At 36.1% G+C, this 16,311-nt stretch overlaps 1 protein-coding gene across 1 annotated transcript in view; it reads left to right on the top strand.

Annotated features, from left to right (window-relative positions):
* LOC137633043 (uncharacterized) overlaps positions 1-16,311 on the top strand; it is a 101,302-nt gene that overhangs the window by 70,600 nt on the left and 14,391 nt on the right. Inside the window, exons 10-15 of the mRNA XM_068365208.1 lie at positions 1,657-1,806; positions 3,179-3,401; positions 8,626-8,844; positions 10,568-10,688; positions 12,312-12,521; positions 12,924-13,088. Of these exons, the coding sequence (XP_068221309.1) occupies positions 1,657-1,806; positions 3,179-3,401; positions 8,626-8,844; positions 10,568-10,688; positions 12,312-12,521; positions 12,924-13,088 (1,088 nt within the window). The remainder of the gene's footprint in view (positions 1-1,656; positions 1,807-3,178; positions 3,402-8,625; positions 8,845-10,567; positions 10,689-12,311; positions 12,522-12,923; positions 13,089-16,311) is intronic.

Here is a 16,311-nt window from a genome sequence, read left to right as displayed (position 1 = left end):
TGTACCTAGTGTTGTGCCAATACTGTTGTGTCCCCATACCCTAGCGAGGGGGTATTGGGAAAGTCTGTTACCACAGTTATTTCTTACAAAGACTAGGAATAACTTTTACCTTGACAATCACACAGCTTATCTCAACACGCAGCTTGTGTAGGCCGCAGACCATGCGTAGCAAGGTTTAGCGAAGAGTTAGGGTCTCCTTATTTTTGGTACTGAGAAAAAAAAGAAAAGAAAAAAAGCACACGTCCAACCCCCCTAATGGGTGAATCACCCCTAATAAATAGCGTAGGTTTGTATTCCAGTTACGGAACAAATGACAAATTCTGAGATCATTTGTATTTTTTGTAAAGAAACATACCTTTAGCTATTTATACAAAATTACCCGCTGACCCTATCCCGCATGAGGTCCTACATTCAAGCAAAGTGAAGCACAGTCACAGGTGTGTGAGTGGAGGGGTTAACTAGCCATCCCCCTACCCCTCAGCCAACTAGCGGGATGGGTAGTTAACCCTGGCTAAATTTTAATGGCTCTCATCTTCGCCAAAAGTAATACCTCTAATGAATAGCTAAAGGATTGTATCGTTAGGAAAAATACAAATTATCTCCGCATTTGTTATGTTTGGGTGAAGGATTACCACTTAGTTTACATTGTTGATTGTTACATAAAGTAATATGACACAGTGATGTAAGAAACTAGTAGACTTTGTGTCGAGATGTAATGCAGATAAGGAAAGACATTAAAGTCATTGAAATTGGGCAAGCTCTAGGAAAAGCAAAACAATTGATACTAGTTGAACATCTAATATCTTAGTTAAATCATATAATTGAGAAAAGATTCAAGGTGGACTAGCTTAGGATACGCACAATGACATCCTTATACTATACAGTACTAACCTTGTACTGTGAATCTTTGTGAAGATATTTTAGATATGTAATAGAATTATCTCCTAGTAATGAATAATTAATTCTCAAGATAATTGTACACATTGTCCATGGGTTTATTTTGTTATTTAATTATGTATGTTAACCCTTTTACACCCAGGCTCTTTGGAAATTTCCAACCCTTAACCCCCAAGGGGTTATTTTTTCCCCAGCACATTTTGCAGTATATTTTTTTAAAATTGCTCTAACAGCCTTAATTTTTGTCATAGAGAGGTCAGGTTGGTCTCATTCTCTTGGAAAATGCCTGAATTTTTTAAAAAAATTATCAAAATTATGAAAAAAAAATTTTTATAGCATTTTTTTTCAAGGACATACCGGTACGTCCATGGGGGTAAAGGGATGAGTTTTGTGAAACGTACCAGTACGTCCTTTTTGGGGTAAAAGGGTTAAGGAGGGAAAGCAAAGTCAAAGTAAAGTGGTAAGACATTTTTGAATCGGCCAATTCTTTGTTTTATGTACCGTGGATTGGTTTGATTTTAGCAGCAAGGAGAAAATAAACTAGGACTAGATGACCAGTAAAATCCTAGCAAATGTGCTGCCTTTTTGGTCTTTATACTGTAAAAATATTTGACAATACATCATTTAATAATAGTTGAAATCTGTATTTCCTTATTTTAGTACATCAAATTAATGGAATATTTTGTCTTCACGTAAATTTCTAAAAAATAAGTTATTTTTGTGAAAAGAGGCTTTTTAAGCTTTTTATTAATCTTCCAGACCTTTGTCTGTAAATGCCAATAATAGGCAGCAGTATTGTTTCTTGCAACAAAGTGACGGAAAGAAGTTCCTGTACCCAGTAGACATGAATATGAAAGTCTCGATATGCAGCCCTTCCACAGCTACATCTGCCACAACAACTATTTCAAAGTAAGTTTCAAGAGGTCCCTTTGTTGTTGGATTTGAATGTTTAGAAAGGAAATGTTTAGTAAAATTCCACTTCATATAGGGTTTGGCAGTACTTGTAGGTACCTTTCTAATTATTTATTATTCTTATATATCATAAAGCTAATTGGTAATTTTCCTTTTTTAACTATCCCACTGGGTAATAGTTAAAATTAGTGCATGGTGCAAATTATGGGGCATGAAGTTGAATCCTAACAAAACTCAAAGTATGATTGTAAGTAGGTCAAGGACAGTGGCTCCTCAACATCCGGATCTCAGTGTTGATAATGTTTCTATAACTTAGTATGACACTTCTAAAATTGTAGGTGTGATTCTCGACAGCAAATTTACTTTTGAGAAACACATTAGGTCTGTGTCTTCTTCAATTGCACAAAAAATTGACTTACAAGATTTTCAGTGATCAATCTATTCTGAAGAAGTGTTTTAATTATTTCATTCTACCTTGTTTTGAGTATTGTTCTCTTATCTGGTCTTTAGCTGCTGATTCTCATCTTAATTTGTTGAAAATATATTTACGGTCTATTAAATTTCTTATTCCTGATGTAGATATTAATCTTTGGCATCGTCGTTCAATTAGTTCATTATGCATGTTGCATAAGATTTTTCATAATTCTGACCATCCTTTACATTTAGATCTTCTTGGACAATTCCATTCTGTTCACAATACTAGGCAGGCAGTTAATTCTAATAGCCAGGCCTTCTCCATCATGAGGCTCAATACTACACAGTATTCTAGAAGTTTTATTCCAGCTGTAACCAAGTTGTGGAATGATCTTCCTAATCGGGTAGTTGAATCAGTAGAACTTCAAAAGTTCAAAGTTGCAGCAAATGTTTTTATGTTGAACAGGCTGACATAAGTCTTTTTATAGTTTATATATGACATATCTGTTTTAACGTTTTTGTTTGTAGAATGATTTATTGTTAATTTTTTCTCATCATTTATTTATTTCCTTATTTCCTTTCCTTAATGTTTTTTTTTTTTTTCCCCTGTTGGAGCATCTTGCTTTTCCAACTAGGGTTGTAGCTTGGCTAGTAATGATAATAATATTAGTGAGTGTTATGTTGTAGCTGTAACAATTTCTGTGTACAGTAAAGCAATAAAACTTTCTTGAAACCGTGCAACCAGTTACAAAGCCCTGTCTCTATTGCTTTCCATACAATAACCACACAGTTAATAATAAGTCTATTGTCAAACTCATATGATGATTTTTCAAAACCAATGATGCCATGATAGTTGTTGAAGTTTGTATCATTTGCCATCCATGATATTTTTCAGTTTACATGAGGGTCCTTGTCTTTGCATTTCTTAAACATTCTCATTTCTCCCTAAATCCAGTCCTGCTCAAGTAGCCACAAGCAGTAGTCCTGTTTTGATTGTCAAACAAGAGGGGGAGGGAATGAGATCAACTTCTTCTCCAGTACAGCCACCTTCATCTCTCAACTCCCCCTCACCTTCGCCAACAAAAATTATTACGACGGGTATCACCACCACTAAGCCTCCAATCCAAGAGCAGACTATTCATTCCACCGCCTCCCCCGAACAGTCGGATAAAGAGCAGGTTAGTATAGAGGATTATTCTAGTGAAATTATTGTTTGCTTAACTCTCAACTTTCCAATTTTTAATTAGACTTCATTTATTGGAAGCTACATAAAGATTTTTAGAATATTTACCTCTAAACTTTTTGAAATGGTGTGCTGATGAGCAGAGAAGAAAATACTGTGTGTACTGTAGGGAGAAAAATATTGAGGAAGAGAAACGGTATCTATGACAAAAAGGAAGATAAGGTATGGAAGAAAAAGTATGATGGAAGGAAACCAAATCATTTGCTTAGAGTATCCATGTAGATCAGGTTAGATAGAAAAGATATGAAAAGGAGCTAGGTGCAGTAATGTATATATGATGGTAAAATATAAATGTGGAGAATTAGAATGAAAAGATAATAGAATGCTGTTAGACTGGTTTTAAATCTACCAAAAGAATAGGAACTGAATTATGTTGAACAGAATGTAATTTCAGTAGTTGTGAAGTAAATTATGAATATGAAAATTGATGAAAGTCTAGGACTAAAAGGAGTGAGTGATTCAAGGTTAATTGATGATGAGATTGCACTAGAGGTACTGGAAGGTTTGACCAAACCCAGCTCTGCAAAGCAGGAATTTGTTCCAACACGTAATACAGACATAATAGGAGTATGACTAGCCAAGCTGGGAATGGCAGTTTAAACTTCTAAAAAGGCAGTTGTTGTAGTAGCTGGTGGGCAGTTGGGAGGCCCCACTCACCCGCCAGGTAGCGCAACCATTGCTTTTGACTTCGACCACTGTAGACTACAAACGTAATTCTCGCCCTCAACTGGCTGTTTTAATCTTTCGCTTTTCTCTCATATTGATGAATAAATGGTCTTATAGACAGTTGTTTTTGAGGGATATTAATGGAGGAAGCCATAAATATGCAGTTTCCAAGTAACTGTAATCGTGAGATTTTCTGTGCTTCTTGTCATTATTCAACATACTAATTCCTGTCGGGCGGCATGTCTGTTGTTTTTGTATCCCTCGTTTCGATGGCCTTAAAACTGCAGCGACAATGTGAACATATGGATTTTTATTTTACTTGGATATCACCGGAGCTCTGTCAGAGGAAGAGTTCTTTGTTCTTCTTCTGTCGAGTGTCTGCCAATCCCAGAAGGGGCTAAATATATATCACCTGTTTGTGCTGTTTTGGCTGCTTCCCCTTGAAAGTGTTGCCATCAGCCTACACTACTCCAGAGAAGACTAACTTCTGTTCTCCCTTTTCCCTGCTTCATCTCGGCAGGGATATGGTTTCACGGACCCTTTGTTGTTGGGCAAACGGGTATGCACGTAGGCAACTGATGTAATAGAGTTGTACTCAAGATGCATTGCAACTAGAAGAATGTTCTACCAAACACGCTCAATCACTAGGGGCTCAATGTGGGATCATTGACTCCTCACTTTCGTGGTCAGCGAAAATTTTTACAATGGGTATCGCCGATGAAGGACCCATACACCTCCCAGTTGATCCAGAACTCAAGTTAGCAACATTTGGGTCACCTTCCAACACAACAGTTGCCTCTAGATACTTTGGCATTTCTGCCTTTTTACCTAGTTTACCCATTACAATACTTGACAGTCTGTGGACGATTTGGTTTTTAAGTTATTTCAATGACTTAAGTGCCACATACTGTACTGGGTGGAATCTGGATTTGCTGGTGTTCCTCCTTTAAGTACTAGTAAAACAATCCTTCTTCTCCCAGTAGCAGTGTAGAAGGGATACTTCACTGGGCAGAGGCTCTCTGCAATCAATTGTGTCTATCCTCATCTTCCTTTCCTGAGGCAAATGCTCAGTTCTCTGCAGTAAAAGCTGCCACTCAGCTTTTGGCAGGATCTCAGACTGAAGTCCTGGCCTTTCTTTGTATTACGCGTAGGAAGCTTTTGTATCATGTTTAGGAACAAATCACAGGTTTTGGAAGTAATTTGTAGTTTCCATCCCCTGGAACTCTATCCCCTTGGGATGTTGCCAAGTCTCAAGTGGACCCTCCTATACCCATGAGCTGACAACAAATAGGTTTCGACTCCTAGGCTACTTTTAAGCCTCAGCTTGGGCCTTTTGATAGGCATTTTGTATGCCATGGGTCACCCTCAATGGTGGAAGGCCTTACTCTCCCTTATTCTGGATTTTTTGTTTATAAACTGGCTACTTGCCCAACAAAACTCCAATAACTTATCCGTCTCCATCTCTTCCTTACCAGTGGGATGTAGGATTACTCTCTCCTAGCCTGTAATGATACAGTGATGCTTCTTGAGCGATCTCGGATCCCCTTGCAGAGGACAAAGACACTTTCCCGCACCTTCAATTGTGCAGAACCAATGAGATTCTGCAAGTATCATACGGGTTTGAGCACATGGATGTCAGAGCTACCCTAACCTTTAGGAAGAATATGTCAGTGGCTTTAATTCTGAAGGTAGGATGACAGACATTCTTCACTCCACATTACCCAGACGAGTTGACCCTTATTACGTGTAGGAACAAATCCCAGATTTAAAAGTAATTTGTATTTTTCCTAATTATACAAACCTGAGACCTTTCAAGATTCACTGCCTTCCTCAATCACCCTGCAAGTCCTGAGTTAAGTGGAATGTTACGCTACGATTACTACATACATACATATACCAAGGCACTTCCCCCAATTTTGGGGGGTAGCCGACATCAACAAAGAAACAAAAACAAAAAGGGGACCTCTACTCTCTACGTTCCTCCCAGCCTAACAAGGGACTCAACCGAGTTCAGCTGGTACTGCTAGGGTGTCACAGCCCACCCTCCCACATTATCCACCACAGATGAAGCTTCATAATGCTGAATCCCCTACTGCTGCTACCTCCGCGGTCATCTAAGGCATCGGAGGCAGCAGCAGGGCCTACCGGAACTGCGTCACAATCGCTCGCCATTCATTCCTATTTCTAGCACGCTCTCTTGCCTCGCTCACATCTATCCTCCTATCACCCAGAGCTTCCTTCACTCCATCCATCCACCCAAACCTTGGCCTTCCTCTCGTACTTCTTCCATCAACTCTTGCATTCATCACCTTCTTTAGCAGACAGCCATTTTCCATTCTCTCAACATGGCCAAACCACCTCAACACATTCATATCCACTCTAGCTGCTAACTCATTTCTTACACCCGTTCTCACCCTCACCACTTCGTTCCTAACCCTATCTACTCGAGATACACCAGCCATACTCCTTAGACACTTCATCTCAAACACATTGAATTTCTGTCTCTCCATCACTTTCATTCCCCACAACTCCGATCCATACATCACAGTTGGTACAATCACTTTCTCATATAGAACTCTCTTTACATTCATACCCAACCCTCTATTTTTTACTACTCCCTTAACTGCCCCCAATACTTTGCAACCTTCATTCACTCTGACGTACATCTGCTTCCACTCCACCATTTGCTGCAACAACAGACCCCAAGTACTTAAACTGATCCACCTCCTCAAGTAACTCTCCATTCAACATGACATTCAACCTTGCACCACCTTCCCTTCTCGTACATCTCATAACCTTACTCTTACCCACATTAACTCTCAACTTCCTTCTTTCACACACACTTCCAAATTCTGTCACTAATCGGCCAAGCTTCTCTTCTGTGTCTGCAACCAGTACAGTATCATCCGCAAACAACAACTGATTTACCTCCCATTCAGCTCTCACACCATCCATACCAGATGATTTTCCTACTCTCGTTTCATCTAGTGCTCTCCTCACTTCATCTATTGTAATCTCTCTCTCATTCTCATCTCCCATCACTGGCACCTCAACACCTGCAACAGCAATTATATCTGCCTCCCAATTATCATCAACATTCAGTAAACTTTCAAAATACTACGATTACTACCTCGTTGAAAGTTTAAACGTCCGTTCCGGATTCGCTGAAGTTATACTGTACTCCTGTTAAAGGTCTCAATTTTGTTTATAGGAGATCCTTAACTTGCAAATATTTGGCGATAGGAACGCAAGTCCAGTTTAAATCATAAATCTCATATATTGTATCAGAAGTTCATAATGAAATAATTTGATAAAGCATATTATGTAATTTAATGTAGTAAGTAAAACGACGTATGTAGTATGAAACGGGACTGTGTTGACTTTTGCAGCTGAAACCTACCCTAGGCCAAAATGTTGCAAAATTCAAATTACAGACAACTTCTTGAAACTTATTAAGTTTGTAAGTTGAGGACTTTTTTTGCAGTCAGAAAAGTACAAATTATTTTAAAAATTTATGATGTTACCATTTGACATTTATTTATGGTTACTCTTCCTAGCAGTAACTAAACTTGGTTTTGTTCTGCTTCATTATTTGGAAAACCAGCTTATTTTATTTATTGTAAAATGTATCTAGACCATATCTCGATGGTGTTGGGCCTCACGAGGCAAAAGGTTTCATCTTGAATGGTATTCGATACGTAGAGCAAAGTAAAGTTGAACCAGATGGATTTTAAAAATACTATTGGGCAGGAAGAAATGACAGGCTGAATGGTCAGTTTTAGGTAAAATATTTACAGTATTCATGTGCTTTATGCCATGCAAAGTCCTTAGGAAACAGTAGCTGCAGATTTCAGTGAAATATTAAGGAAATAATTGTTCATTTCCAGTATTTCCATAGAAAACTTGTACTAATAAAATTTATGTTTGTGAGTTTGAGGAGCTATTATTGTGACTCAAGGTCTTAAAAGGTTTCTGCTCTTTGGCTTTTATTTGCTTCTATTATTATCATTATTATTACAAACTCACTGGGCTGTGGCACCCTAGCAGTACCAGCTGAACTCGGTTGAGTCCCTTGTTAGGTTGGGAGGAACGTAGAGAGTAGAGGTCCCCTTTTTTGTTTTTGTTAAATTTGTTGATGTCAGCTACCCCCCAAAATTGGGTGAAGTGCCTTGGTATATGTATGTATGTATGTATGTATTACAAACTTTGCTATAACATTAGTTGGAAAAGCAAGATGCTATAAGCCCAAGAGCTCCAAGATGGAAAAATTACCTAGTGAGGAAAGGAACTAAGGAAAAAAAATAAATTATAAAAAGTAATACAAAATTAAAATAAGATATTTTAAGGCTGTATCCATGATATAATTCTTTGTCATACATTATTATATTTTTTAACTTTTGTAGGCCTCTTTAGAATTTGATTTTATAATCTACATTGTTCCACTAAGTTTTTTCTTTTTATTTAGAAAGATCATGTTGCTTTGATATTTGCAGAATGAAAAACCAGTTTATATACAAGGGCGAGCTGCGTTATGCTCACATTGTGGTATACTGAGTGAGGATCTTTCCCGATGCCAAAGATGTAATTTCCGGTTACCAGCTAATGTTCGCACCATGAACCATTCAAATGCAATCACAAGTACCAAGAATAATTCTATAGAGACTCATGTGGGTGGTAGAGGAGTAAACCTTACAGCTCATCTTACAAAACAAGTATGTATTTCTAAAGGAATTTCTTTTATGTATTAGTCCCAGCAAATTCTTCAGATACAGCTTTTTAGATTATAAAGGATATCAATTTTGCATCATTGAAATTTAAACGCCATGAAAATTAAAGCTTTATGATAATTTGCTTATGACAGTCTTGATGATACCCTATGTATTTGCTAACTTGTGACTTTATCATGCATATTGTAACTCACTAGTTTTTGCCTCTTGAATTAACTTTCATTATTTTACTTGGTTCACATTTCTCTTTGGGACAAGGTAATATATAGAATTATTGTCATAAAGATCCTCTTATGTTCTGTTAGGGATTTTGATTTCTTTGAATTCTTTCTTTGTGTGCTATTGCTACACCCCTCTTCTCATCAAATATTCTACCCATTTCAATACTGTTAATTTATCTGTCAAGTCTAGTTACAATATTTGTAATATCTACAAAACACATTAACCATCTTTCCAACATAATTACTTTCATGAATGTTAACATCCTCCTAACATAGTTACTTTAATGAATATCTGTTCAGTCTCAATTTTTGTTTGTTGAAATTGGTTTAGGAATTTCAATGTATATACATACATATACCAAGACACTTCGCCCATTTTTGGGGGATAGCCGACATCAAACAAATGAAACAAAAAAGGGGACCTCTCCCCTCCACGTTTCAATGTAGCAGATAGAAAAGTTTAAAGAGTAACTATTTTTTATCATTAACCATTTGAGATCCCATGTGTGTTTCAAAATTCATCTATTTCTTAATACAGTGATAAAGGGTAATTTTCTTTTTTGATTTGCCGTACATTTATTTGTCCCCAGTAGCTTGGATAAGTGTATGATTTTGTAGTATAGTATATGTAAAATGGAAAAACAGTATCTTACTGAACATTAAGACTATACTGAACAGTACTTGGGGATGACGAGACATAATTACCAAAAACAAGATTTCTTTACTTGATGTCCATAAAAGATTCTTTTTTCACCATGAAAATTCAGGTACATTTATAAATTTGTTGGATTTTTCTTATAAAAGATGAAATAAAAAGTACGCAAATATAATTTTCCGTTTATGATTTTTTAGTGATAATTCTCTGAACTGTTCTTGGTTAGTTATTCCCCCAACATCCTATGGTTATCATGTTAATATCACCAGTGAAAATATTTATAATAATTTTTCATGTGGATTCTCTAAGGTCTAATTACATACAGCCTTTATCTCAGCAATTTGCCAATCTATTTATCTATTTACATGGCACCTACCCCAATTCAGGTAGGTAGCTGACATAAAAGAAAAAAGAACAAAAGGGGAAATTTTCCTCTTTGTTCGTTCTTGCCTGACAAGGGACTTAGCAGTTTGTTTGGTAATGTACTGTATATAAAATGTTAAAAATATTTGGGCATTACTGTACATCACTATCATCTTACAATATTATCATAGAAATATTGTAATCTTTACAAAATTAATATATTTTAGATGCGTGCATTTCAACTAAAATAGAGAATTGATCTTCAAGAATATTTGTTGTACTGTTTGCTGGGACTACCATACATAAATCTTGATACTAGCCACCTTGTCTGTGATATAGAAATTATTATATATTGTGTATTTTTATGTAAATCCCTTTTTAAAACTAGTTGAACATTGTTATATGAAAAAGTCACTTGTATTCTAGCAATTGAAAATGTTAGAATAACTGGACACAAAACCTTACACAGGAGTTCTATGGGAAGACAGGTGGCGGTTTAAAGAGAGGAGGCGACAAGAGGGGGGGAGCTTCACCTGCGCAGAAACCCAAGGGAAGGTGCAGAGGAAGAGGCAAGACGTATGAAGAACCAGGCAAGTTTTTTAAGCGCACAAGTGTATTTGTTATAGTATTCTCCCCCTTAGAAGTAGATAAGAATTTTTTTTTTTTTTATGATTCTTATTTGGTCTCTATACATACATGATTTTGCAGTTCTGTATTATTAGATTCTACCTTTGCCTCATGTTAGTTGAATTGAAACTGTAATATGAGAACTAGATTATGATTATTAAAACCCCATTTCTCTTATCAGTATACAAACCCATTTAACTGGACCACAGTCATTTTCTATTGTAAAAGACTGACATGACATCAAAGGTTTTTTTTTTTTGGGGGGGGGGGAATGGATGATGGAAATTGGAATTTGGCAATAGTTGGAAGTTGAACTGCTAAGGTAAGTCTATCAAAATGAGAAGTTAAATAACATGAAATTGTAATCATCGCTGCTGGGTTCAAAGTCCTGTGGCGTAAACCTGTAATACTTAATGCTCTGCATAGGAAACAGTAAGCAGTTGTTTTTTGTTGGGAGATTTGAAGAAACAGTGCTGATGTGCATTTTTAGGTAAACTTTGATGGATATGTGTGTTTCTGAGTAATCGATTAAATTATGGGAAGAACATTAAGTCACATGTTAAGATATTACTAATATTGAGGCATAAAATCCTCTAACGACTAGTCAAGGAGTTTGATGTAGGACTTTTTATTTCCTTTGCCTTTGCTTATACACCAAATAGTCTGACATAATCCTCATACATTTTCCTCTTCCATCACACATCTGATAATGCTGTTCATACTACAGCTTACCTTATACTCGCTACTGTAAATCTGAAGTGGCTATTTGCCCACATGTTAAGAGTAAAATAAGCTTTAGAGATGGTAACCAGATCTTTCAGGTAGAGGGAGAACACCCCAAAGTCAAACCAGTTCTTTATATTGTGTTGAGCATGGCATTATCTACAAAAAGAAAAGATTTACTGTACAGCAGCTGAAATCATTCTAGGGTTAACTAGAGCTTCAATATTTAAGATTTTTCAACCTCAACAAATTAAAGAAAATGAAATAGAATAAGGTGAGAAAAATGCTGAAGTTGATGCAAGGCAAGTGGAAGAAGTACGGTACCTATAGAAAAATACACCCAAGATAAAAAAAAAGTGCAGAAAGCAGCGCTGCATAGGCCAAAGACATGAAGAAAAGCCCTTTTAATTCCATCTCCATGTATTTACTTTTAATGTCTTAAATTGTTAACTGTGAGAAAATTTGTCTTGTACTGTATGTTGCTGTTTAAGGAAAAACTGTAATTTATTAATTTAAGTCATTCTATAGTCCATTTCTTTTAGTGATGCATATTTGCACCGACTCGCAGCGGTGCCCTTTTAGCTCGGAAAAGTTTTGTGATCGCTGATTGGTTGGAATTATCTCGTCCAACCAATCAGCGATCCGGAAACTTTTCCGAGCTAAAAGGGCACCGCTGCGAGTTGGTGCAAATATGCATCGCTAAAAGAAATGGACTATAGTTGGATTTTTTTTGTTTAGAGGTAATTATTTGAGCCGAAGATCCTTAAATTTAGAATATATTTGAAAGTATTCATCAATAGTAAATATTTTTTAAGCAATTCGTGATTTTAACCTATCCTATGTTATGATTGGGCTCATTTCAGAAATTGTATCTCTATCATCTGATGAGGACGAAGACAAGAAACCAAGTAGTTCAGCAGGTGCTCATGGAGTGGGAGGTGCAGAAGGAAGTTATTTAGCTAGATTACAAAACCGTGTCCCACCAGAGCCAATTAGTCATAAGGAGCCTATCATTACCGAAGATATGGAAAATTTTGAAGATGCTGTGGAGCAGGACGTTGGAGCTGTTACGGGTGGGTGGAATTATTCTAAATCCTTGGAAGATAACCATATTACTGCTCTATTTATTTATGGCTTATTGAATTTATTGCTTATGTCATGTTAAGTTCATGGAAAATTTACACTTCTTCAGAGAAGTACTTCTGACTTACACAGTAAGATTCTTATCTGATGAGTATTCATGAACCATGATTTTACAAAATCCGAAAGAGCCATAGGTTTTAGCTATACATAATGATTGCTTAACTGTTAATTTGTTTTATATGTGTATTGGTTTAATAGTTGTGTGTTTTTTTGTCATATTTGATGTATTATGATCAGGAAGTCCCATCCAGTCATTTAACAGGTGCAGCAGTCAAGATACTTTTAAGGGATTCTGATCCTTGTATATTACATTTTTACTAATACTTTTATAGGTGGTGGTTTGCCAGACATCCAAAGTATCACCGATGGCACCCTAAAGGGACCGTATACATCCATCCACTGCCGGAGTATACGAATAGGCTCTTATAAAGTCATGCCTAGGGATAGAATGTTGATAATGCCCCAAGGCATAAAAATTAAAGTTCCATCTATTTTAGGTGAGTTGTATGGTTTGGTTTTGGATATTGCTTAATATTGTGTACACAATTTTGTATTTATAATTTAAAATTTTTACGTCTGTTTTATTGTATTTTACAATAGTTTTTTTTTATTAAGAATTTGAAGAAAATTGGATTTGAAACTAGTTCATCACAATGTTTTCATAGATGTTGATGATATTTATTTATAGACAGATTTGTGAAGAAAGGAAAAGTAAGCCAATTTAAAAATTGGTGAATACCAGTAGACTGGGCTAGCAGCTGTGCATGAACTGTGGTAAGACTGTATAGGCAATACGAGGAAAGTAGAGCTTGTAAAGAGGAGAAAATGTGATGATGTGTCACAGGTGATCTAACCAATCACATCAAACAAAATGAACTTGAGGAAATTTAGATTAAACCAGAGAAAAAAAGATTTGCATTTATTAAGCATAACATAGATTATTCTCTTTAATGCTCAAAATTTCCACTATAAGTATGCTCAGAAGTGTAATGTATAAAGAACTTTCATAATGTGCAAATCAGCCTGAAAATGAGGCCGTAAACATTAAAAACCAAAATGTCAGGCTACCCCAGAAAATGTGATCCTAGTTAAAAAAACTCACATCCAAGAGGCAACACAAGCAACTTGCAAAACTTAGAAAACTCTATTGAATGCTGCTAACTTATTTTGCATTTGTAGCAAATTTAATATAGTTCGTAAAGTTATTGTGATAAGGGAACTTATTTCTTCTTCCTTCACCCCTCCTTAATTCTGAAAAACGGATAATCTCTCTCTGTGAGCATAGTGCCTTTGGTGCATATTGAGCGGTGTTCTATTGGCACTAGTATACAGTCATTACAGTGTCCTTTGCATCGCAGCTGAACCCACTTTTTAGCCTTTTAATTTACCTATGCTCTCTCCCTTTCTTCCATCAAGCTACCCAGCTTCTTATCATCCATTCAACTTTTTAGATTTCTACTACAGTACATCTCCATTCCCACTTCTTTTTTTCCATCCTGCTGTTAAACTTCTTGGTTTTTACTTCATACAGCAATGGCTGTGTTTTCCCCCCAGTTGCACGTAATTTCTGAATGGGCTCCGAGACCTCAGTGCTGAGACTTATGGCCTAAATTCATAAATATATATTCTTATGGCCTAAATTCATGATTATATATATTCTCTCTCTCTCTCTCTCTCTCTCTCTCTCTCTCTCTCTCTCTCTCTCTCTCTCTCTCTCTCTCTCTCTCTCTCTCTCTCTCAATAACTGAATAAAGAATGGAAAAAATGTGTTTATAAGTGATAATTTACAGGTAAATACGGATATACAGTACAAAATACTGGAGAAAATTGTTGAAAAATATGTACCGAAAAAAACAATAAACAAAAGACGTGCATACCAAGAGACAGAAGGATCTTATTTCAGAAAATTAAAAAGTGGAAGAAAAATCTTGCAAAAGAAAAAAATGTGTGGAAAATGAGGGAAATAAAATGTAAGATAGAAAATGCAGAACAAAAGATTATACAGTCGAAAGAAAATGAAAAAAGGGACTTAGAAGAAAGGACACTTCAAAATATAAAAAGAAACCCCAAAGTACTTTACTCCTATGCAAAAAAGATGAATAAAAGGAGAATAGAAATAGGCCCTCTAAAAATTGAAGGACGGCTAACGAATGAAAAAAAGGAAATATGCAACATATTAGCAGAAAAATATAAGAGTGAGTTCACGCCAAGAATTGCGAATGAGAATAATGAAACAGAAATGAGAGAAGAAAATGTTGAATATCTAACGGATATAGATATTAATGAAGCAGATATTGTCACGGCTATAAACGAAATTAAAAATGGATCGGCAGCCGGACCAGATGGAGTTCCAGCGATTTTGTTAAAAAAAACTGCAAACACTATCGCGAAGCCACTTGCAATACTGCTAAGACAGAGTATAGATATGAGCGAGATATATGTTAAACATAAATTAGCTTATATAACCCCTATCTTCAAAAGTGGATCAAGACTAGAGGCAAGCAATTATAGACCTGTTAGTCTAACATCACATATTATGAAAGTGTATGAGAGGGTAATAAAAAAGAAAATAATGAACCATTTGGTCAAAAATAATTTGTTTAATATGGGTCAACACGGTTTCGTACCTGGAAAAAGTACACAGACCCAACTGATAGCTCACTATGAAAACATATACAATAATATGATAAATGAAAAAGACACAGATGTGATCTATCTAGATTTTGCAAAAGCCTTTGACAAGGTAGACCATAACATATTGGAGAAAAAAATGAGAAAGCATAATATTGTGGGAAAGATAGGAAAATGGGTAAAAGAATTCCTGCAAAACAGAAAACAGATAGTGGTTGCAAATGACGAGAAATCAGATGAAGCCCAGGTAATATCTGGTGTGCCCCAAGGTACGGTATTAGCTGCACTGCTATTTGTTATTATGATCTCAGACATAGACTGTGATGTTGAAAACTCCGTAGTGAGAAGTTTCGCCGATGACACAAGAATAAGTAGAGAAATTACTTGTGATGAAGATAGGAACTCACTACAAAGAGATCTAAACAAAATATATGAATGGGCGAGATAAATAGGATGGTATTTAACTCCGATAAATTCGAATCAATAAATTATGGAAACAGAGAAAGAATGGTGTATGCATACAAGGGACCTAATAATGAGACAATCACAAACAAGGAAGCAATTAAAGACCTTGGTGTAATTTTAAATAGGAATATGTTATGCAACGACCAAATAGCAACACTGTTGGCTAAATGTAAAGCAAAAATGGGAATGTTATTCAGACACTTTAAACAAGAAAAGCTGAACACATGATTATGCTTTACAAAACTTATGTGCGTAGTACACTCGAGTACTGCAATGTGATATGGTACCCACACTACCAAAAGGATATTGCGCAAATAGAGAGTGTACAAAGGTCCTATACTGCTAGAATAGAAGAAGTTAAGGACCTTGATTACTGGGAAAGACTGCAATTTTTAAAACTATACAGTCTAGAAAGGAGAAGAGAACGCTACATGATAATACAAGCATGGAAGCAAATAGAAGGAATTGCTGAAAACATCATGGAGCTTAAAGTATCAGAAAGAGCAAGCCGAGGTAGATTAATAGTACCAAAAAGCATTCCAGGTAAACTGAGAAAGGCGCACAGGACATTAATCCACTACGCACCAGCATCGATAATGCAGCGACTATTTAATGTGCTGCCAG

Source organism: Palaemon carinicauda, chromosome 42 (assembly GCF_036898095.1).
Source record: "Palaemon carinicauda isolate YSFRI2023 chromosome 42, ASM3689809v2, whole genome shotgun sequence".
Taxonomy (NCBI): domain Eukaryota; kingdom Metazoa; phylum Arthropoda; class Malacostraca; order Decapoda; family Palaemonidae; genus Palaemon; species Palaemon carinicauda.
The sequence above is the reverse complement of the archived record's forward strand: the minus strand, read 5'-3'. Positions and strand labels throughout refer to the sequence as shown.